Source organism: Malurus melanocephalus, unplaced genomic scaffold (assembly GCF_030028575.1).
Source record: "Malurus melanocephalus ecotype Western Australia unplaced genomic scaffold, MMel_1.1 scaffold_144, whole genome shotgun sequence".
NCBI lineage: Eukaryota > Metazoa > Chordata > Aves > Passeriformes > Maluridae > Malurus > Malurus melanocephalus.
In genome coordinates, this window is record NW_026623376.1 from 930,919 (window position 1) to 953,836 (window position 22,918).

Below are 22,918 nucleotides of genomic sequence, written 5' to 3' on the forward strand. Positions count from 1 at the left end.
GGTCTAGCGGTTGGTGGGCGTGGCCTCCCCGAGCGGGGCGCGCGCGGGGCGGGGCCGGGGAGGCTCCTCCCACCGCCGGGGGTCGGGGCCGCGCGCCGCCGCCATTTTGTGGGGCGGGCGGGAAGAGGTGAGGCTGGGCCTGTCCCCGCCCGGAGAGGGGACACCGCAATGGCCCGGTGCTTTCAGCACTGCATGGCCAAACACGGCCGGGGGAGCGGCATCTCTGTTCCTGGTGCTTCCATCTCTGCCGTTTGGATAGAGCAGTGTGGTGTCTTCTGTCTCAAAAGTACTCAGAATCACCGGCTCACTKAGGTTGGAAAAGACCTCTGGGCTCACCGAGTCCAACCAGCCCAGGCACTGAGCGCCACATCTCCAGCGTGTTTGCTTAACACACCTCCAGGAGCTGTGACTCCACCACCTCCACCACACGCCGCAATCCCTTATGGAACAGTCCAGCTTTAGGACTATTGGAACAATGTATTAGTTTGCATTCCCCGCTGACTTTRCGGTGAGAACAGCTGCCCTTTCCAGTGTAGCTCAAGGAGCTGGGCTGGGCATGGACCGTCAGTGACTTACAGCACCAGGGTGGGACTGCTGATTACTAAATACTTTTCTCTTTTTCATCCGTCTGTGTTCTGAAGAGTTCAGTATTGCACTTCATTATAAACACCATACCTGCAAGCAGGAACACCAACTATAGGAATAGCAATTCCATCTGTTTCCAAAAAGATCCCATAGAAACACGAATTTTAAGTTCCTAGCACCTTTTACCATCCAACCTTCTGTCCTTGAGGTCAGTTTTAGTGAAACAATGTGACAGCAGACTTGATGGACGGCTGTGACTAACGTATTTTTTTATCCAGATTTGTTAATAACTGTAACAGATTCCTGCCCTCTTGTTCTACTGACAGACAATAACATATACATCTTTAAATCAAAGGGTGTGAATGAGCACGTCAGTCCATAAATGACTGACACATAAATAAATAAGCCTGAAAAAAGTTGTGTATTACTCAGATGAGGTTTTAGAAAAATGCAAAAAAAAAAAAAAAAAAAAAGACCAGGAAATGAGAACCTGCAGCTTTTACAAATAATTTATTCTGGTTTTAAAAATATTTTCCTCTCCTGCTGTTGTTTGAGGAGCTGACTGCTGTACTCCAACACTGAGATATTCCATTTCTGCAATACTTGGAGCTCTTCAGGATGAAAATTGCTGTGAAACATCCTGCCAAGATGATGGTTCATATTTTTGCCATTTCTTCCTAATGCATGCAGGAATCCATTTGCAATATAAGGAAGCAGCAGGGAAAAGCAGCATTTATTTAGCTTAATTTAGCAAATGATTCAGTTTATTTACAAAGCTCATCTTTCTGCTGTTTAAACGCCTGTTGGAAATGCCAAWGGAAAAATGGTTCTGTTCGATACCTTTCTGGTATCCTGTTATTSTCAGTATTTTAATCTGGAAGGTGATAGGTGTCAGCCTCCTGATTTTTCCAGCAATTGTATCTCAACAGAACACAGAACAGACCCTAGAGAGGAGTGGCAGTGTAACGTGAGGCAGTGAAAGGCTCCATCCCGAGCTGGGAAGCTGGAACCGGCTGCTGTCGAGGCTGTTGCTGGCAGAGCAGAGCACCATGGAAATGTCTGACCTGGAACTGGAACTGGCCATGGCTCGGTCAGGGCTGGGTCGGTGTCACTGCCCTGCACCCCGCTCCAGGCAAACCCACCCCAGCTGAGCCAGCTCTCACTGTCATTTGGTAGCCACAGGGCTCRGTCCCCTTGTGTGCGATATGCTAAAAACAGGGACCAAACACAGATAACCTGCTCTGCCAGTGTCTTTTGTCACGGCTCCCAGGGCCTGAAGCACGGCTGTTCCTCCAGCTGTGAAGCTGCTTCCTCATTTTCTTCCTCTAAAGGACTGACTCATTAGAGTACCAAATGATTACATTAATTATCTGTAAGGTAAGCCATGCAATGCAGTGCTGTCCCTTCTCACATCCAGATTGCAGTGCCATCCTCCTCCTCCCTCACTGGAAATCTCATTGAAGGATCCACATTTTCAGGAACGGCCTAAAAGCTCAAGTTCCTTTTTCTGCCAATACAGGAGCTCTCACCAGACCTGCGCTCCAAAGCATGCTGAGCAAAGAGGGAAAATTCAGTATGGGAACTGCCACAACCTCCTGTCTGTTTAACTGTGCATTATTTGAGCTGATAGTATCTACAAATTTCCTTCCTTACTAACTTGCACAGGCAGAGGAAATAAAGGTTTTAACGAAAATCCTTAATGTTAGCTCTGAGTGTAACATTTTCCTTGCTCAGCCATTCATTTCAGAAGAGTTGCCCAGGGGCATTTATTATTTTGAGAAATGTTTGTGATGATGAACTTCATACTTASAATGGCCAAAGTATAAAATAACTTAATCATATGTTCAATCCACAGTAGGTTATTAATAATTTCTTAGCTCACTAGRACAACTTAGTTCTGAGACGTTAATTAATTTACCTCTGCTTATGCTGGGACAGCATAAGCAGCTTGACAATCTTGTATCTCTCAGTTTGACTAAAGAAAAATATTTAAGTCTGTTTCAGATGAAAAGTCTCAGAGAAGCAATGTTTGGGTGGCAATCACTCAAACTAATGGTCATTTATTTAAAAACAATTGTTTCCACTGTAGCTAAAACTATGAAAACAAATCTTCCTGCCTAGCATTGTATAAACATTGTACAAAATGTACATTTTGGGACAAATCTGAGTCCAGCTGTGCCCCTTTTATCTTTGCATTTTTAGGTTGCTCTCTGCCTCCACTCCCCCATACAGGCAGCCACAGCTAGCTGGAAGCCAGAATTTATTCTGCAAACGCCCGAGCTCTAAGAACACAAACTTATTTAAGCTGAGACCATATTTGGAAGAGATCTGGGTCAAGAAAAATAATCAAAGGAAAGTGCATTCCTGGAGCATCACGTGAGGACGGAGGCCAGACCGTGCACACAGGGCCCAGCGCTAATGCTCCAGGACGACCCTCAGGAACTCCCCACCAAGGGCAGGTTTGACACTCATGTTCACCCTGAGAACCACCTCACCAGCAAACTGAAACAAAGCCAGGCCCTTGCAAATGAGGTGTTCAGCAACACCCCATTGATGGTATCATGCCCATGGCAGAAAGTTAAAAACTCTCCTGGCCAGTGCCACAGGCTCCATCCACACAGGCACAGGTTGTCTCTAACCCTGCCACTACTMTGGCTGAGGTAACCACCATTGCTTACAATTGTGAACATATCTGAAGGACTGAAACATCAAAGTATTCTCTTGCTCCCCAAAACTGCACCATGCTTTTTCTTATTTCAGAAGGATCCCAAATTCAGCCTTTGGGTGTTTGTTTTATATTTGGCTGTCATAATTGCAGAATTTCTGGAAAACTTCACTGACAAAAAATTTTCTTCCACTTGGAAGATTTGAGTACGAAAAGCCCCAACAGATGGTACTTTGAGCCTCTGAATATTTTATTTAATTAGCAGCCAAATGCCCACTAACTAAATTACACTGCTTTAATTGTACAAGTAAAATCTCAAGCACCCAGTGCAGGGAACAGGTATGGAACACGCTGGCTATGATCTGCACTCGTTGTCTGGGTTAAAACTTTTATAGCTTGAAGTTATCATGCAAATGTGGCCTTGAGCTGCCTGTTTAATGAAACCAAGGGTGGCAACAATGTACCATATAGTTCAGGGAGAATAAAATTCTGAACGGTGATTGATAGAATATATTTTTTACCTTGCTGTGAATTTTTTCCCTGCACAAAACATTGGATTTAGTCTCTCCTGTTTTCCTGGCTAGGGYATTAATCCTTCACAATGAGGTGGGGGTTACTGCTGTTAGAATCTCTGGTGGGCCACTTGCACAGAGAACAAGGGAGMCAGGCTGGGATCAGGGTCTCACTCTGCCCCTCCTCCCTGCACAATGACAACACCACTTTACTGTGACATGCAAGAAAAACCTCATTCATGATCCAGTGCCAAATACTTGTATCACTTATCCACCCAAAATACCGCTGTTCACTCAAGTACTGAGAGCACAAGGCAACCTTGGAAGTTAGTTGGTAGCGTTATCACCTAGGCATATAACAGAACAAGCTCTGCTTATGTGTTTTTTTAAAAAATAAAAATACAGCATGCCCTGTACTCTTCCCACAACTGGCAACGTGAGTCTGACCAGGGCAGATTCCMTGGAAAGCAGCCAAATCATGATGTTTATAACGAACTTGTTTATAACCATGGACACACTCGCAAAGAACTAAATACAGCCCTTTTATTATTAATTTTTTTCTCTCCTAACTTCTATTCTCATCTTGTTTCCACTTTTTTTTCCCCTGCTTGTCTGTTAATTTGAGAGCTTCTTTTTCACTAGGCTTTTTAAGCATTTTGCTCCTGTTTTCATGTATCCAAACACCTTCACTGTGACTTTCTTAACTGAGTATGGGCTGTGTCCTGTTGCATTTCCAGCACAAAAACAAAAGCACAAATTGTTTTTCACATCACCCTAGCCCAAACAGTGCAAGGTTAAGTGTCATATGAAAAAACACAGTGCWAGTACAGAAAACAGAGGAGCTATTCAGAAAGACGGTTTCTGAAAAATATACATTGAAATTATTTTTATTTTTGCTGGAATTAAAAAAAAAAAAACAATATTGACATTGCATTTAAAACCCCCAGGAAGTTAAAGATTATACATTGTTGCATCTGTGAAATCCAACAAAAAGGTCTCCATCATGCCTTTTTTAGGAGAYACCAATATATGAACATTTTGAACCAAGATTTTTGAAGAAGCGTCAGGCTGTCCAAACTCCAAAGTGCTCTTCATTAAATACACAAAAAGTGCCACTCTTCTGGGAAAGGACACTATCCGAAAGTTAGACAATTCAACAAAGAATTTCTACAAAAACATCAAACCCCAGTTCTTAAGAGAAGGAAAACTGATGTATTTAAATGTAATCGCAGAGCTTCAGTTTGAGATTTCGGTTTTACCTTTTGAGAAGTGTTACTTTGTGTGCTGTTTCTCTCTGTTCTACTCCATATATTAATACTGGCAAGTACTACATTAGGGGTGTTCTTATCCTAAATGTAGACTATTAAGCTGGTATAATCATTCCTTTTCTTCTTCCCTGTACTGTAAATAAGGTAGACTGACAGGGTAACCGACAGTTGTATGCAAACAGAAAGAGTCACTTAAACTACCTGAAGTCTGGAAAGAAAAGTTGTGAATTTATATGGCCATGATGCAGATTGCATGATTTGTCTTCACCAGGGTTAAAGCAGTATATACACAGCTGGTTTAAAATGACACATTTCTTCTCAATGTATCAGGTAAGAAAAGCTTTCTRTGAAAGTCCTTTTGAAAGTCATCATCTTGAAAGTCTTGCAGCTGCTAGAATGAGACAATTCAAATTGCTACTGCTTTGGCTCCAGACAARCAGACAGGAGAATTAAATGCTTAGGAGTAGTGTCCATCATGAATACTAATTGGTATGGGAATAAGACCTCAAAAACATCAGTCTTGCCTGTCCCAGTAGCTTACTGACTGCAATGGTAGTCCGTATTTCTGGAACTCATCCATAAATATCACTATACCTTTTTATTTAAAGCCATGTCTTAGCAGTAATAAAGACGACAATCCTGGGGGAATAATCACATTAAATGTATATATAAGAACACTATAAAAGAGTGACAAGGTTGTATTTCGTTACAAAAGAGGTTTCTCTTTTTTTTCTGCGAATTCCTTTTTAARCTAAAATAGGCTTTCATTTTTATGTCACTGAATGAGGAAAAAAAAACCCAAATCCTAAAATTCTAATGTTTAGAAAAAAAACAGGAAAATTATTTTCATACTACAAAACATTTCACTTTACAACAACCCCAAAGAGTTATTTACTACCCAGATGATAAAGACAAAATGGGACATGAGAAGGATTAGATCTTAAAATCAGACCTCAAGTATTTCTGGATAAAATTCTCTACTCTGATCAATGCAAGACTCTCTGACCTTACGGGAACATTTGTACAGGGAACGAATGTGTGTGTAACCAGCCAGAGAGATGCAATGAATCAGAGAAAAATCCTGCCTTTATTCTGGTGTTTTATCATTTTTCCAGTATAAACTGATCTGTAAACCATCCCAACAATATGAAACAAGTACACTCTAACAATTTCCAACACAAATCCCAACACTGTTTAATTTACTTAACAGGATACTGTCTGTCAAAAAATTAGAATCTGTTTATTTCATATTCTTTATGATGAAAAGTATATAAACTGCACTTTTAAATTAAATCATGTTCCACCAAAACTGGTCTGCTTTAAGACTGATAACTTCAGTGGAGAGAATTAAGATGCTTTAGCAAGTATCAATTTTCTGTTAAAAAATGTCCGCAAGACAAAATAAAAAAAGTCTTAATTTACAATAAGCAGTGTAAACAGCAAAAACAACAGAAGCCACAAAGTTTCACGCACCAGCTGCTGGCAGACAGGTAACTCCAAATACTCATAAAACTTTGTATCTTCCTTTGTTGGTTGGTTGGTAAGAATTTTGCTGCAAATAAAGAAGAAGATAATCACAGTTAAAAGTGAAAATGTATAAATGAATTGCAATAAAACCCCACTAGATTATTAACTGGGTATATTGTAAAGTTACAGCAAACCAGATCTCTCAACACATATAAAATATTAARCCGAAGCAAATAATTCTCCTCTTCCCTGCCTGATGGTGCTGAAATAAATTTATTGAGACCAAACTCTTTGAGGGGGTCTTCATTCAGAAAGCTCCATCAATGTGTTATCTCCATCTGCTGGCTGGATAGCAGCCGTGTTCTGGCTGGCTACCCAGTATCATGGATTTTCAATAAAACAGTAGTCTTGGCTACTCAATAAAACTGTTTTTGAGATCTATAGGTCCCAATCCCTGGTATTAATAAAAACTCATGCCAGAGCATCAACATTTGCAGAAGTCAATCTCATAAAGCATAAATTAAAGCACTTTCCTTCTACATTCTGGATATTACACTCACCAATCTGATGAGCTCCTCTTTTATAAGTCGTGTGATTTCTGCCTTTGCTTTCTGTACAGCCAGTTCATTGGCACCTGAAGATAAAAAYAGGTATTATAATCTTAAACACTTTCTGTATGTGAATAAACACTGCAGGCTACTTTCAGAAGCRTAGTAAAACTTGCTGAATATCCTCAGTTATTTGGGGGAGAACACTCTATTGCACTGTCTGCTGCAGCTCAACTGTGTTCTCTTGTAAGGAAGATACTCCGAACAGTCATAAATGACACTGTTCAGAACAATGCAGGATTAGGGGTTTCCTTGAGAAAAGCTCTACTCAACCATTAYGACATTTGCAAAGTTTTTGTTACAGTAGTTGATGCAATTTCTTATACCTTTAACAGCCTAAACGGAATTCTATTTCCTTCGTTATTTCACATGGGCACAGATATCTTTGTGCTTCTACTTTTTCCTCTTTTCCTCTCCTGCAAACTGATTTCATAGATGTTTGCTGTTGTTCTGTGGCAGGTGAGGAGAGGCCTCTCTGTGATCCCCACGGATCATTTGACAAAGCGTATTAAGATACACAACTGTTTTTTCAGTAACTGCAAATAACTACAGTGGATCTGTAACTCAAGTGTCCAAACACTGACTACAAAAATGCCAGGTCTAATTAAAAAACTAGACTCATAGCTTTAATAGAAACATTTATAAAAAGAATACGTACTTTCTATAGCCAAATAAATCTTTCGTTCTCCTTCCTTGGGTTCTTTGCCTGGAGGGAAGTAAGTTCCCCTGATTGTAATGGCAGCTTCAGAATATTCACTGATTCTCTGCAGAGCTTCTTTGGAGGTAACTTTCCATCTGGCAGTCTGCAAGGTGAAAGATATGGGAGGATCAACAAGGAGAAAGGCACCACACAAAATGGCAGTCCATTAGTTCTGCCARTCTGGGCAGAACCTCCAAGATAAATATGGGGAATTTGTACTTGATACTGTGAAATATAAATCTTCAAAATAACAGATGMGGTAGACCAGAGCAGCAATATTCTCAATGTCAGAAATACTCAGGTACTAAAAAAAGGACAAAGAGCTGAGCAGTCATAGCACTAACGCCYTTGCAAAAAACACCAGTGTCAGAGATTTGGGTATGAGAGAAGTGGGTAGAGGGTGAAGAAGTTTTCGTCTGATAATGAATACTTGTTTTTCTGATACTCTCTGGAATAAGTCCAAAGCAATGCATTTATATAAWCTGAGAAGTAATAGCAGATAATGTAATTTCAATTAGGTAGGATCAGAAATGGAGACTAAATATTTTACTTGTGTAAGTATGAAGAGAGGGTTTGCTAAATAATGGTCATTCACACTTGATTACAGCAAAATGGTTACTTGCCTGTGGGAAATCATTGATTTCTAATTCTTCTTCATATCTCTTAAAGGATTCATTCTGTCCTCCATCCTGTTTTTCTTCCTCCTGYTTCTCTATGGGTACATAATTGAGTTTGGCATTGATTTTTTCAGCCAGTTGCTCTGCAATGGTCTTGGCAGACACAGTAGGAGCTTGAATTGTGCCTCCTCTCAGGATAGCATTTGTAGCTTGCTGCATCACATCCTGTAAAAACGCAGGTCTACATTGAGAACAAGGTAGCCAAAAAGTCTTATATAAACCAATAGGGGTTTCATTAAAGCTCTCTWTGTAATGTAATTCTCTTCATTCATTATAAATACACTCTCCAGACTTGTGCTCTTCCTTCCTTTCTTTCCGTAACTCCCTTCACACCTGCACAGAAAAGATCTTACTGGTCTTTTGTATTTTCAGCTTAAAATATCTTTGGACATTCCAGACCAATTAACCTCAATCTAAACACRTTGTATATCACATGCACATCTGATGCTTCAGCAGAAAAATATGCTCTGCAACTCTGCCAAAGCTGACAAAACTAATTGTGTAATGTTATCAGTAATGAATTAACTCTTTGCCAGGGCAGACAAAGCATTTAAGGTTCTGTAATAAGTCTTAATAAACACATCAGCTCAATTACAAATCCCATATAAGTGAGTGAGCCCAGCCCAAATGAGATAAACAATGCAGTATGTTACTAGTGTGCAGAAACACTAAACGAAATGGCAGCCACAGAACAAAGAACTGAACAACCTTTGTTAAAGAAGAATAAAATTGGTCTGTAAAGAGCCTGACCTTAAAGTGGAAGGGGACCATGACTTGTGCCTCTGCTCCAAGATTCTTCTGGGCATTGATTCTCAAAGCCAATCTTTTAGCAATTTCCAATTTTTCTGCATTCCCAGCTGATGGTGTAGGAGCATTTGATGTTCCTGGTGCTGCCATGTCTTTTACTCTTTTCTTTGAATTGAACATGCTTTCAATTTGTTCATCAATCTAAAGAAAACAACAGTTATATAATCACTGCATTTACCAATGATCTTACGATCATAAAGAATGAAAAAGTAAGGGGCCTTTAATTTACACACTTTAAAAGAAATTAATCTTGTATTAATGGTAGAAGACTGCCCAAAACTACAGCTCAACAAAAGGAACAGATAATCTTATCAGGAAAAAGTCTGAACAAAGTGTTTACTTGCAAGGTCACAAAAMGGAGTCTATCAGACATTAAAAAAGCAATCTAGTACGATTTAAAAATAGAAAAGGCTACTATGAATGTCTTTGAAACAGTGCAAACAAAAATATGTTTGCAATTGAGGACAACCGCTCTACTTCATTTTCGCAAGATTAATATAACAAATAATTTATGTTACATTTACATAACCACAYATATTAAGTGTAAAATATCAGTAAGTCAGAGACACTTAAGATCCTCMTAGATCTTGATCTTAGTAGCTACAGTTCTTTATATTCGAAGAATAGATACAGTCAGTAACAAAGGTCACAGAGTAACAAAAATCCATACACTCTGCAATGTGTTATATAACCTACTAGAGAAGAAAATCGAATGCACTGAGAAAATCCGTAAGCAACTTAAATCCTATTCCCAGGTGCTTACATCAACAGCTGTATCTTCATCATCTGARTCTTGCAAGCCAAGAGCTGCTTTTTGTAGCTTCTTTCTTTCATTAGCCAAAGCTTGTTCTGTTTCATCAAATTTAAAACCTTTGCCAGAGAATCCACTGCTTTTTTTAATCAACTTTCCCTCCTGAAAACAAAAACAYGTATTGTCATATTTAGGAGTTTAAAATCCTAGTTCTGATAGTCATAAAATATCTGGAAGATTACACAAATAATTTTGAAGTTATTTAAAAAGCAAATCCTAGCACATTCATAAAGCTCTTCAAATTTAAAAGCTGCACTTCACGATGAAATGTAGTAAAAGGCCCTATGTTATTTCAGCAGAGACAATACCCTATTGGGATTTTCTGTAAGTGTACATTTTAAATGCATTTCAAATGCAGTAAAAAAAACCACCTCTGTTTTTTCAAATCAGAAAAACTCCAAAGTCACTCTTCTCAGCATGAGCGAGATCCTCTGATGGTGAGAGCTCTAAAAGTAATCATACGAATTCTGTGAAAGAACTTCATTATCTTGTATGTGAATTTTGTTAAAAGCCAAAGCGCCCTCATACCACAGGTATCTATTACACACCAGGTGACAATATTTAAATTATCAAGAATGGCTAGATGACATTCAATATTCCAATCTTGAGGTCACTTACACACTTAGCTAAGTACACGTGTTCCCAGTGAGGTGACCCACACACAKACACAGGCATTAAACCTGGACCAAACCCCCTACAGAAGAAAGAATTACTTACAGCCTTCTGTTGCTCTTTGAAGTCAGCCCAGAGCTTCTCCAAATCAGCAGGAATTGGGTTCCCAGACAATTCCAAAGCCTTAATGATATCACCAGCATAACGTGCCTGATCCTCAGTAATGAATGTATAYGCATACCCCTGGTCAAAATTAATTTAAGAGACAATTAATAAAAAGCAGATCTACAGATGCTTTATCTAAATTTTTTGAAGCACCCTTGAACAGATGCTGTTTTCTGGTCAATGAAAGTAATCTTCCCACCACCAACACAAATTACCCCCTCTGTAACTATCCCCTGGAACAACCTCATCAAGCAATAAAGAAGGGGAAAATGTCAGAACAAACCAAACCAGACAACTGACTGTACRTACCTTATTGCCAGCTCGCCCAGTGCGACCTGCTCGGTGCACATAGTCCTCATAATGGTTGGGACAGCTGTAATTCACCACCAGCATCAGCTGCTTCACATCCAAGCCCCTCGCTGCTACAGATGTGGCCACCAGAAGTTTGCAGGTTCCATTCTTGAAGTCGTTAATGATGCTGTCCCTGTCATACTGATCAATACCTGCAAGACAAATCAGTTCATTATAAAGCTTGGCTTTAAGCCACGAGAATTTGTTCATAGGTCAAAACAGCCAAAACAGCCTCCAACTTCAAACAACCATAATCACAAGCAAAYAGAACTTCAGTACATTACCACTTTCAAAGGCAAAATACATTAGCCAGAATAACCTCTATTATTTAGCATAACTTTTATTAATTTTTCAGTGATCAAAAGATGTTTTCCCCATATCACAATCACTAAAAGTTTTTTGAAAATAATTTTTTATTTGATGACTTATATTCAGTTGAGACGTCATCTGAAGGCTTTTCTCTAAAGGCAACAGAAATCCCAGCAGAACAAGAATATTTTTCACTCTTCCTCTGTTGCATTCCTGCTGATTTTGTATTTACTGGTCACATTATTTTCTCAGAGCATAATATATAATAAGTTTTAAAATACTCTGGGATGGATAGTTTTGTAAAGAGATTTTTCTCCTCTTGCTACTACCATTACATTACTATTTGATAGAAGTAAAGCAACAACTGCTATTACTGTGGAATATCAAATAAAAATATCAYATGATACTCCCCAATGGCATTCACTGCAATACCAAGTGGTTAGCAATATTCCCTGAGAGGTGTTAACTCTCAGWAACAGTCCTCTAGTACACAAGATTYGGCATCTGATGACATCTCACAGGGAACAATGAAGAGTAATTACAGAGAATTATCACGTCTATTTCAAATTAAGAGACAATTAYCCTCCCCAATGACAAAGCAAAACCTGCTTAGGAATAAATGACAATTGGCACTATAAAGAACGACATGATTTTTAACTACTGGATAGCAACATTCTAGTTTGGAGTAGTTAATATAAATCTTTAAGTTTGCAGATTACCTCCATGAAGAGACAAGCAAGGATAAGAGGCCCTCATTAAATCTTTCAACAACCCATCAGCATGTTCCTGTTTATCTACAAATATGATAACAGATCCTTTCTCCTGATAGTGTCCCAGCAGCTCCAGTAACTTCAGAAACTTGTTCTCCTCTTCTATGACAATCTGGAAAAGGACATACAAAAGCAAAGTAGAAAAAGTCTAAACTGTATCTTGAGTCATTAAACAAATTCAGAGTGCGTAAGAGTAAAATCAGGAAGAGGAGATGAGTTTTTCARGCTGTTCCCACAGCCAGTGGTAAAAGTGCTATTCAGCTTAGTGCTATAAKCCCACTGTTAAAAGAAGTGATCACATTGCATCTGCAGATTAGGGCATTGATTTATTCTGAGCTCACGTTTAATAAGGTCATTAAACTTCTAAAAAGAAAAGCTCTGTGGGTATATTGATTTACATTCAATATCGCTAGGAACAATCTTTTGCAAGCAAATGAGAAGATAAAAGAGGCAAATGTATGATACTCACAACATGTTGCTCCACATCAGAACAAACAACACTTCTGCCTCCAACCTGCACTTCTATAGGTTTACTGAGGATCCTGCGAGCCAGGGCCTCCATAGCTCTGGGAAAAGTAGCAGAGAACATGACAGTCTGACGGTCAGGCCTGACGTTGTCTACAATGCGCATAACCTGTRGTAAGAGAACATTCCCTGTTAACACCCAGCTGCTGGAACTCACACATACAAAGCTGTCCTCTTTAAAGTCATGTCATGTCTGCACCTCACGGACTACAAAACATTCTTTACAGATTTTTTCTTGGAACCAAGTGGCTGGCATTGGAAGACAGGCAAAACGTGCTGGATTAGAAAGGAAGTTGCATGGCAATATGCAATCTGGCAACAGCTCAGCAGAAATCCTAGGAAATKCAGCAGAAACCCTACAGCTCAAGACACAAACAAAAGGAATTTTCCTAGTGTTGGAGAACAATATATCCTATGACAACTGAAAGAGCCCTAGATGTCCAAAGCTCTCAGCAAGTAATTTGTCAGTAATTTGTCCAACATTTTGCTCCTATCTCTTGCCATCAAAGACTTTATAAGCAGACTACAACTACCAACACAACACCTGTATCAAGAGATTACACAGGGATACAACATGGCCATAAATATTCAAAATGAGTGTGTAAAACACCCTGTATATTAGAGAAAAATCTAMRCTATACATKAATTTATTGAAAGCAAAACAYAGAATCACAKAATGTTTTGGGTTGGAAGGGAGCTTAAAGATYATCCAGTTCCAATCCCTTGCCATGGGCAGGKATACCRGCCACTAGATGTGAGGATGTGATGTTATAATAATGCAATAATAGATGTGAAGATAATAGAAATATTAGAAATCAGCTTAAACTGCTCTCTATATGCATCCTTTTGAATACTCATTGGCAGCATAGTAATTTTAGCATGGCAAAATCCTTTAAGTGGGAAATAGCATCTTTTGGCAGCATTTCTCATGTAATGAATTACCTGAGGCTCAAACCCCATGTCAAACATTCTGTCAGCTTCATCAAGTACAACGTATGTGACTCTACGGAGGTTTGTCACACGACCTGTGAAAGGAGAGGAAAAAACACATGGGAAACAAAATCAAATGGAAATCTAGTTTCCTTCAGGAACATTTTTWAAAAATGTTATATAGTCTCACTATCTTCTAACAGACATTAATTAATTTTTTTAAAAATTCACTAAATGTGAATTTTAATGTTCACACTTTAATTACACATACATTCTGGGAAATGTGTAAGTATGCACAAGGCCCTTTTAGTTTGTCAAACTCTTCTCTTGCATACCATCATAGGGCCAGAAGAACCTGTAAAATTCAGAAAACTGCCCTCGCCAAAACACATCATAAAACTAAGACTGAGCTGAAGCAAGGAGCCACATCAGCCAGTATCTGACAGCGGCACCTAGAAAAGAACATATTAGAGATTACAGCGCATGTGTGGAAGGCAAAGCCCAGTGCTAACTGCTGCAGCCTCAGAAAATTCCTTTACACACAATCTGCAATGCTTCCTTGGAGCTAAGAATAACAATTTGAGGATAATCATACTARTTCTAGATCACTTACTAGTTCTAGTAAGAGGCATAAAAGAGAGTAAACAGTCTTTTCAAAATGACTATATAAAGATTAAAACCTACCCAGTAACTACTGAATTTAAAATCAAAAACCATCCCAAACTCTGGACAGTTGGAAATAAAATAAGCAAGTTGTGTTTCTGTGAACATTTTGAAATTATCATGGACAGGATAACTAGCACCCTTCCCAAACACACATCTAAGAGATTCCCTTTCATAAGAAGGGTTTAACTCAAGGACTGTAGAATCATACTCTCAAGCAATATAAATGCATTCAGTTCCACACAACAAGTGGAGTGACACTGTCAAATGCTCTCAGAATGAAACAGATTTGCCACATATTCTACAACCATCACATAAACTTGTGCCTATCAAACTACAGAAGAATTTGGTCCTGTCATCTTCAGCAAATTGTAGCTGAATCCTCAAATTATTTAAGACATTTAGCGCTGCATTTTTTAAGATACACCATTCATACTGAAGAAACAAAGGAGTAYTTCTTAAAATCTACATATCTATTTAACATCTTAACACTTTCATCCCCAAATAGTAACTTTGTAAAATTACTTGGGAACAGCATTAATGTACCTACCTTTGACGATTTAAGTCTTGGAAGCCCAGTTCTATATGTCTTGAAGGTACTTTTTTCACAGAAGTTAAATAATGTCAACAGTTTAGTAGAGGTTTTGATGTGGAATAATTTAATAATAAAACTTTATCTAATAAGCATGCAATGGTTACACTAGGACAAAACCTCTTAAAGCTGCAGTGGCTCAGTTCAATCAATCTGAATATCTGATATAAGGTCAATTTTTTAYTTTTGAGCAGGTATTTAAGGAGGGCTTCTTTGTTTTTTAAAGCCAACAGATAAAGGCAGTCAGATGTTCTAATGTAAAGTGGGGAACTGCTGAGCTACACTAACACAAATAACAGATCAATGGGCAGACAAAATAAGCAACTGTTACATAACCCTTATCKAAATGACTTGAAGTTAAAAAATTTGGACCAGCACACTTCAAGTTTAGCAATGATAAACATTCTCAAAAGCTCTTCAAGAATGTAGTACTTCCTGTCCTCCCAAAAATGTCAAACCAATATATGCTTAAACCTATTATTAGTGCTATATGTTCTCAATAACTAGATAGTGCAGCCTGAAGAGATATAAGAAAATTCCATAAGAAYATTTATCAAAATACATGATCTTTTGATTTTGTTAGAATTACACAACAAATATAAAAAATTCTCCAAAGGAAAAGGTTTTCTACTCACCATTGTTAGCTGCTAACATGTCAATCATACGTCCAGGTGTRCAAACAATAATTTCAGCACCTCTTTTGAGTTCAGCTATCTGATTTCAAAACACAGTGAACAATCTATTAGTTTTTGCTTTTGTGGTTTCTTTCAGCTTTCTTTAAAGATATATCACCTTGCGAAACAGAAAACCACCTACATTGTAATACAGCTGTTCTACTAATGTGAATTATGTAAAGATTGCAATCAGCACTTTCTGTAAATAACTTGAAAACTTTGCTTCCAAAAAGCATAACCCCTGACAGCCCAAGTTACCACCATCTGATGTAGTTCTAATGGGAACATGACTTCAATACAGTTAGGAACCTGTAAGAATGTCAGTGTTATATCTGGGAAAAGTGAAATTAGACACACCGTGTTCCATCACAGATGGTCACTTSTATTATTTCCATAAATGGGTGGGAGTGTGGAAATCTTGAAATTAATCTCTAAGTTCAAGATGCAATATTCGATAATACAATAAAMCAAAGTTAYMATTTTCTGGCTTTTGTTACCTTAARGGSGAACTCTCAGAAAAATACAGTCTCAGTAACTTTCAAATTATATCCTATTAATAATTCAATTTTAATTTAACACTCACTACRTACATAAAGAGAAACAGTCTGAAAGTTTAACGGACCATATCTGAGACTTTTCAAGGTCAGTATGTTTAAGGCTAAGGTACATGCAAAGCTTTTTGCACTACTAGTATTCTCACAGAGAAAATACGTAATGAAGACTACAAATGTACTGGACTTATGGGAAAGAAAAAGCAACTAATTTTACTGCAAAAGTAACATTAATTAATAAAGCCCAAGAATTCTTTGACGAGGCATGCATTTTCAATACCTGTTCACTGATTCCTGTTCCTCCATAAACACAGACAACTCGAAGCCCAAGTGTCTTTGAAAATTTCTTGCACTCCTTGGTAATCTGCAAAGCCAACTCACGAGTAGGTGTCATAATGACAGCTGAAAAGCAAAGCATTTTCATCATATATTGCAATAGAAGATGTTGTAATTTACACAATAGAAATTCATCTTTTGTAATTATGTTTATAGCAATTTACTTCCTATTTTTAAGAATGTAATTTCAAGGAAAAGACAATTTAGACAGTATGTCCAAATGTGAAAATCAAAGGAGTAAGGTCTCCCAGACACAACGACTTGGGAGTACTATTGAAACAATATGAGATAGCTCAGTGATCACAACACAACTTTAAAGAGCACAGTAATCATTAACTAAAAATAAGCCACTTATCAATGGACATTATTAAGCACTTTTCCCTATAACCAAGAGAAGAACTGAAGTTCCATCCAGAGCATATACTTGAGGTTATATTTCTTGAAATAGTCACTTTTAAAATAAAATCCTTTTACCTATTGGACCTTCTCCTTCCTCYAATGCTCTTTGATCCATAATGTGTCTGAACATGGGCAACAGAAATGCAATAGTTTTTCCACTTCCTGTTTTAGCAATACCAATCAAATCCCGTCCATTCATAATTGCTGGGATAGCCTGGGTTTGAATGGGAGTGGGCTTTTCATAGCCATGCCTTAAAGAAAGAAAAAAAAGGTAWTTTCAGAACAAAAYAGAAYATGACAGATGTGAATCATGAAGTCWTGCTAAAATTTTTTTGCATATTCTTATTTACAAATACATATCACTGCCATTCAAAAAATAGAAATCAAAATGGCCAGCAAAAGCATGATACAAATGGGAGAAAGTAGTCAGTAACAATAATTCAACATTGAGTGATAAATACTGTTGACTGTATTTGTAACATCTACAAACGTGAGCATGTGGCATTATGCAACGAAGTAAAAGGTCTTTCTCATGGACACAGAACACAGTGAGCAGAATCAAATATAACACAGTTCATAAAGTGCTTGCTTACTTTTTGAGGGCAGTGAGAATCTTCATGGAAATACCACATTGTACCCAGGTTTTGATTGGTTTGGGACAGCCTTTTCCCTTGACTGTAATTCCCTCCAGCTCCAGTCTGTACACATTTACCTCTGAAATAGAGTTTACATTACAACAGAGTCAAACTTCCCATTAGTCTACTACCTTGATCAAAAAAATCTTGCTCTGTCCCTTAAAACAAAATATTAATTATATCACTACCAAAACGCCAGCTTTTTACTTGTTACACATAAACACAGGAGTTAGGTTGAAAGGACTCAGGTTAATTTTCCAATGGACTCATATAAAATTATAGTAAATTATCAACAATAGTGGTGCAACTGATTTAACGYTTTTCTATACCAAGTTGCTTCAAATGCTCTTCATATCCAAAAGCATTTGCAATTCCTTGCACATTGAAATCCACTATTCTTTTCTTTAATAGTAAAGGTGTTCTGGTTGTATTAGTCTTTACCTTCTTGAGTCATTTTAGCCAGTTCTGGTACTTCAACATAGAAGTTTTTCCTGAAAGGTTCATACTCTATCTTTCCATGATCCACTGGTTCTAGCAGCTTTCTCTGCTTGGTCTGATAGCCAGTCAGGGCAGTCTGAAGATCAACTTCCTCCTCYTCTGAGGAATACTGCAGAGATCACAATTTGTGTTTACTTAAGGATGAATGGATTATGATGTTGTYCGGTTTTTTCATTTATAGAGAAACTATTCAGAAGCAACTAGTACTTCTTACTGTGTTAGACATAATACTTAACATCTGCTCTGAACTTAAGAGCCCCAATTGTTCCTTCCCCTAATTTGTTCATTTTTCTCCCACACACATCCACAGGAAGCAACAAGAGGCACTTTGCCTTTTCACAGGAGCCATACAAGATGTTTCCATTACCTCCATTGCATCTTGGTCATTCTCCATGAGCTCCCCTTTCTTCTTTTCTGACTCTGCTGATACCTTTTTGGTTGTCACCACAGTTACTACCTTGGTAACAGTTGGTCCAGTTTTCTATAAAAGCAGTTTAAAAAATTAATGCACTGTTGTATAAAGCAAAACCCATACTGTATCAAACATACAGAACATTCTGTACTTTTGGATGYATTATKCTGAGTGCTATTCTTTTTGTTCACATCCCTCAGTGAAATTTTATCAGAATAATGCTTGATAAAAGTTTCATAGAAACACCAGGAAACGAAAGTTAAAGCAAACAGGCATTAAGTGCATCTAATTTCTTGCCTTTTGCGCTTCCCCGTATTTTATTTCAAGCCATTTTGCTATTAAAACACAAACTTATCTTTGTCTTTTAAAAACAAGAAATCTTAATAGGTGATTTTACCTTCTCACTCCCACCTCCACCTTTCACACTTCTCATATTGAACTTCTTGACCTCTTCTTTTACTTCTTCCATATATGCATCCAAAGGATCTAACTCCTCATCTTCAACCTCATTGCCTTCTTTTTCTCCTTCTGCGGTTTCCTCTTCATCATCTAGTATGAGCAAAAAATATGGGGATAAAAGAYGGAAAGCTAAGAGTCCTTACATATGTCAAATTATTGTCCACCCAAATAATTACAGCCCAGTCTTATAACTATATAATTTTTCCTCACACAAATCTCTCCACTTGGTTTATCAAAAATGTATCTTAAACCATTTGACACCATGASCAGATTTAGGCTTTGTTACTTTACAGTTCACATTCTGAAGAGCAACTAAATATTTTAAAGATACCACAGTAAAAATATTATAAGGAACAAAAATATTCTGTTATAAATAAAGAGGTWAAATACCATCATCATCTTCTAAACTCCATTTTTTCCCCTGTTTCATCTCTTCAATTTCTTTTTTYAGCTCTCCTATGTTTTCCATTGCTTTCTTGCGTTGTTCTTCCCTCCATTTCTCCACTCTTTCTTTTCGTTTTCTCATTTCTTCCTCTAGTTTGTTCTGATCAAAATTCTATRACAAAAACCAACCAAATAGTGAAAATTAATGGCCATGAGCTTTAGCTTATGCTTCTTTAAACAAACATAGAGTGAGCATGCTGTAGAAGACTGGACATCCACAAACTTCCTGGTTTAAAGCCTGTATCTTTTAAATGTACAGGAGTTAAAAGTCTCTACCTCAGTGGCCACAGCATTTGTGGCAGCATCTTTATCCTTCTCTTCTTCTTTGTCATCTTTGTCTTTTTTCTTTTCTTTGGAAACTTCCACACCTTCTGTCTTTTCTTTAGATCTTGATCTGAAAGGCAAGATCAAAGGTTTGTTAGAACATTACAGCTTTTCTCAGGGGAAGGATACACATGTGCTGGACAGAAACAGAACTATGAACACCTTGTATGTTTTCAAACACCTCACAAAACACACTGCTTCCCAGACAATTTTCCATGTCATGGAATTATTTCCTTTGTCCACCAGAAATGTAGACTATTGCACGTCACCAATGCACGTGCTTTTCTCATTTCTTTACAGACTTCAGTTTCAGAGCTCTTACTATAGATACTCCAGTTGTTCTGTGCTTTATTTTACACCTCCTTGAAGTCAGTATTTAGGAAAGGGAGATAGAAAACTCCTGTTTGTGGAATTTCTAGAGAAAGGTAAAGTGATCTAGCATATTGCCGTGGAAATGTGAATATCCTGCTAAACACACCATCCTGGCTGACAGACAAAAACCCTCCTGGGAAAAGCTATTCATGTAATGCAAATGTAACAAGCAGACTTGCATTGAGTACAAAACCCATTTACCACAGGTTTTGTCATCCTTACTTGCTTCCAATTTAAAAGAAAAGAATGCATCTAAACCAARTATGTGCTAACTTATGACAAGAAGTACAAAATTCACTTTAGCCAATGAAATCTCAAGCTTTTTTCTTTGGGCTATTCTAATACAAAACACAGTCTTATCCACAAAGACTCTGTGATTTCAGCTTCTCACAATTTTCAGACTGCCATCTCTACTTATTCTGTATCCAGACTGCTGTTAACATTTATGGACTTCCCATTCATTTTACAGCAGCCTGATTATGCTGTTTACAATTCTATCTGAAAACGCTATCAAGATGTACTTAAAAGAAAATGACCTGCAGTAAGCTTTTATCTATTTCTAAAGTCAAGAACACAAGAATACCTGTTTTCTGTTTTCCTGTTCTTGCTTGGGCTGGAGGATCGAGACCGTCTCCCTCTACTCCTGCTCCTTGAGCGCCKCCTCTCTCGGCTCCGGGATCGTCTTCTCTCTCGGCTCCGTTCCCTTTCTCTGCTCCTTGAACGTCTGACATGCAACARAATTGTCTTTACTTAGGACATGATYRTAGTRWAACTTCAGYCYTCTGTTGAGGAAYAGGTTRTAAAAGGAACCCACCAATCATTCAAGACCACCAAGAACTTAAAAACTCCAGCAACAGCAAACCAGAAAAAAGCCTTAAGCATAGTGAAATCTATCAYAGACCTCWGCAAAATAACACTGGAGTGGGAGAATATCAGTATTTAGCAGACAGGGACTTCTAGATACTTTTGCTGGAGCTGATGTCATACCTTTGACGCTTTCTGTCCCGTGATCGAGACCTTCTCTTGTCCCTGCTGCGCGACCTCTCCCGCCTGCGATCCCGATCCCTGCTCCTGGAGCGCCTGTCCTCACGTTTCCTCTTGTCGGATGGGGAACGACTCCTGGAGCGGCTCCCGGAGCGGCCCCGGGATGCAGAGCGCTTCCGATAATGCCTGCATGGTACATTCAGAGACAGGTATRAACACCAGAACCATGTGCAATTAAAGGATGTTTGTCAGGTGGTCAAGCAAGCAAAAAAAAAAGATTTTAGTTTCTTGGACTTTCTAAATGTCTAAACATTTGTAACCATCTTGCCAAACTAATTAATATACATATATTCCTAATGATGCTGAAATTATAAGGATTATTTGGTCATGATTTTGTTTTAGTTTTAGAGTACTACTATAACCATGTCATGAGAACACCAGAACATTAAGAACAATTTCCTTTCCAGAAATCCACCAATTTCCATTTTATATATAGGAAAAGCTAAAGGCTCTTCAAAGCAGAGCAACTGTTCTGTGACAAACAAGGGAGTCCTGCTGGCTGGAGTGCCAGAGCCTGGTTGTCAATTCAGAAGGCTCTAGTGGTGTCCTGTACCATCCATGCTGGCCTGGCTCATTTAGAGCTAATTTAGATAAATCTGTGGGAATGCCCAGCTCTAGATCACAAATTTGAGCCTAAGGTGGTTGTTAAAATTTCAAATCATCTGCCCCTCTCGGTGTAAGTCTCCGTTGTRGACCTACTACAGTGTAGTACAACTGCATGGGGGGACTGTTGTGTCAGTTCAGTATTAAAATCGGATTATTTGATTAAACAAGAAAACCAGCATGTGCCCGACAGYACTTGCAAAATGTGGAACCAGGTTTAAAGCCTKATACGTGTGAGRAGMTTCAAATCATCTGGAGCACAGGCTTGGCCCGAGACACACGGAGGACAGGGATACGTTACTGTGAGCTGGTTACAACACTAACCAGGTATTTTTATCAGCTGCGAGAGGGCAAAAGGTAAGTGACCCTGCACAAATACAAAAAAGCACAGGCAAAATGCCTAAACCAGGCTAACCCCCTTACGTGGCTAATTACGGCCTCTTTTGAACAAGCCCACGAAGGCCGGAGGGGCACCGGCAGCCGCGGGGCCGGTGCTGGTGAGTCCCGGCAACTCGGACCCATCCAGCGCTGGGACCAGCGGCCCCGGCCGGAGTCCCGAGCCCTCATCGCTACCCTGAGGGCTGGCTCCGGGCCCGGGCCCGGCCGTGGCGGCCTCAGCGCACCCGTCGGCCACGAGAGCCCGCGGCACCCTTTGTCCCCCTCACGGCCGCCTCACCGCGCCGCGATCCCCGAGCGAGCTGCGATCCCCGGGCGTGCCGCGACCCCCGGGCGGGCGGGGCGGCGGCGGCGCTGCCTCACCTGGACTCGCGGCCCATGGCGGCGACGTTCCCGCTACACGGCGGCGGCCATTCCGCGCCAGCACAGACGGAGCCCCGCGGGGAGCGCCGCCCCTTCCGGCCCGCCGCCCGCGAACGCGCCCCCTGGCGGGCGGAGGGCGCAGCGCCGGCCCGGGCACACCAACCGGGCCCCCGCCCARCCACATACAGCGCCAAGGAAGAGGGTAACAAATAGGCTTTTAATAGAAAACAATCGGTCCGGCAATAAACATTACATAGAATTATGTACACCAACAGAGGTAAGATAAAAACGGAATAAAAGAGGTCGGTTTCTTATTAAAGGTCGTTTCGTAATCGCTATTTCTTCATCGAGGTTTCTTAATTAAGCACAAGCCCCTCCTGGTGCTCTGCTC

General features: G+C 39.2%; 1 protein-coding gene across 1 annotated transcript; it reads right to left on the bottom strand.

The window, feature by feature from the left end:
- Positions 1-4,633: 4,633 nt before the first annotated feature.
- On the bottom strand, positions 4,634-22,610 carry DDX46 (DEAD-box helicase 46). The gene is made up of 23 exons (XM_057371321.1): positions 22,528-22,610; positions 21,109-21,291; positions 20,705-20,845; positions 19,702-19,819; positions 19,372-19,537; positions 18,920-19,071; positions 18,478-18,591; positions 18,054-18,219; positions 17,571-17,691; positions 17,053-17,228; positions 16,523-16,644; positions 15,653-15,731; positions 13,775-13,857; positions 12,777-12,941; positions 12,257-12,419; positions 11,187-11,380; positions 10,818-10,955; positions 10,053-10,202; positions 9,233-9,430; positions 8,429-8,647; positions 7,764-7,908; positions 7,058-7,131; positions 4,634-6,582 (listed from the first exon to the last, which is right to left on the bottom strand). Exons 1-23 carry the CDS (start codon positions 22,542-22,544, stop codon positions 6,535-6,537), a joined length of 3,132 nt encoding a protein of 1,043 aa, XP_057227304.1. The 5' UTR covers positions 22,545-22,610; the 3' UTR covers positions 4,634-6,534.
- Between the last annotated feature and the right edge of the window lie 308 nt (positions 22,611-22,918).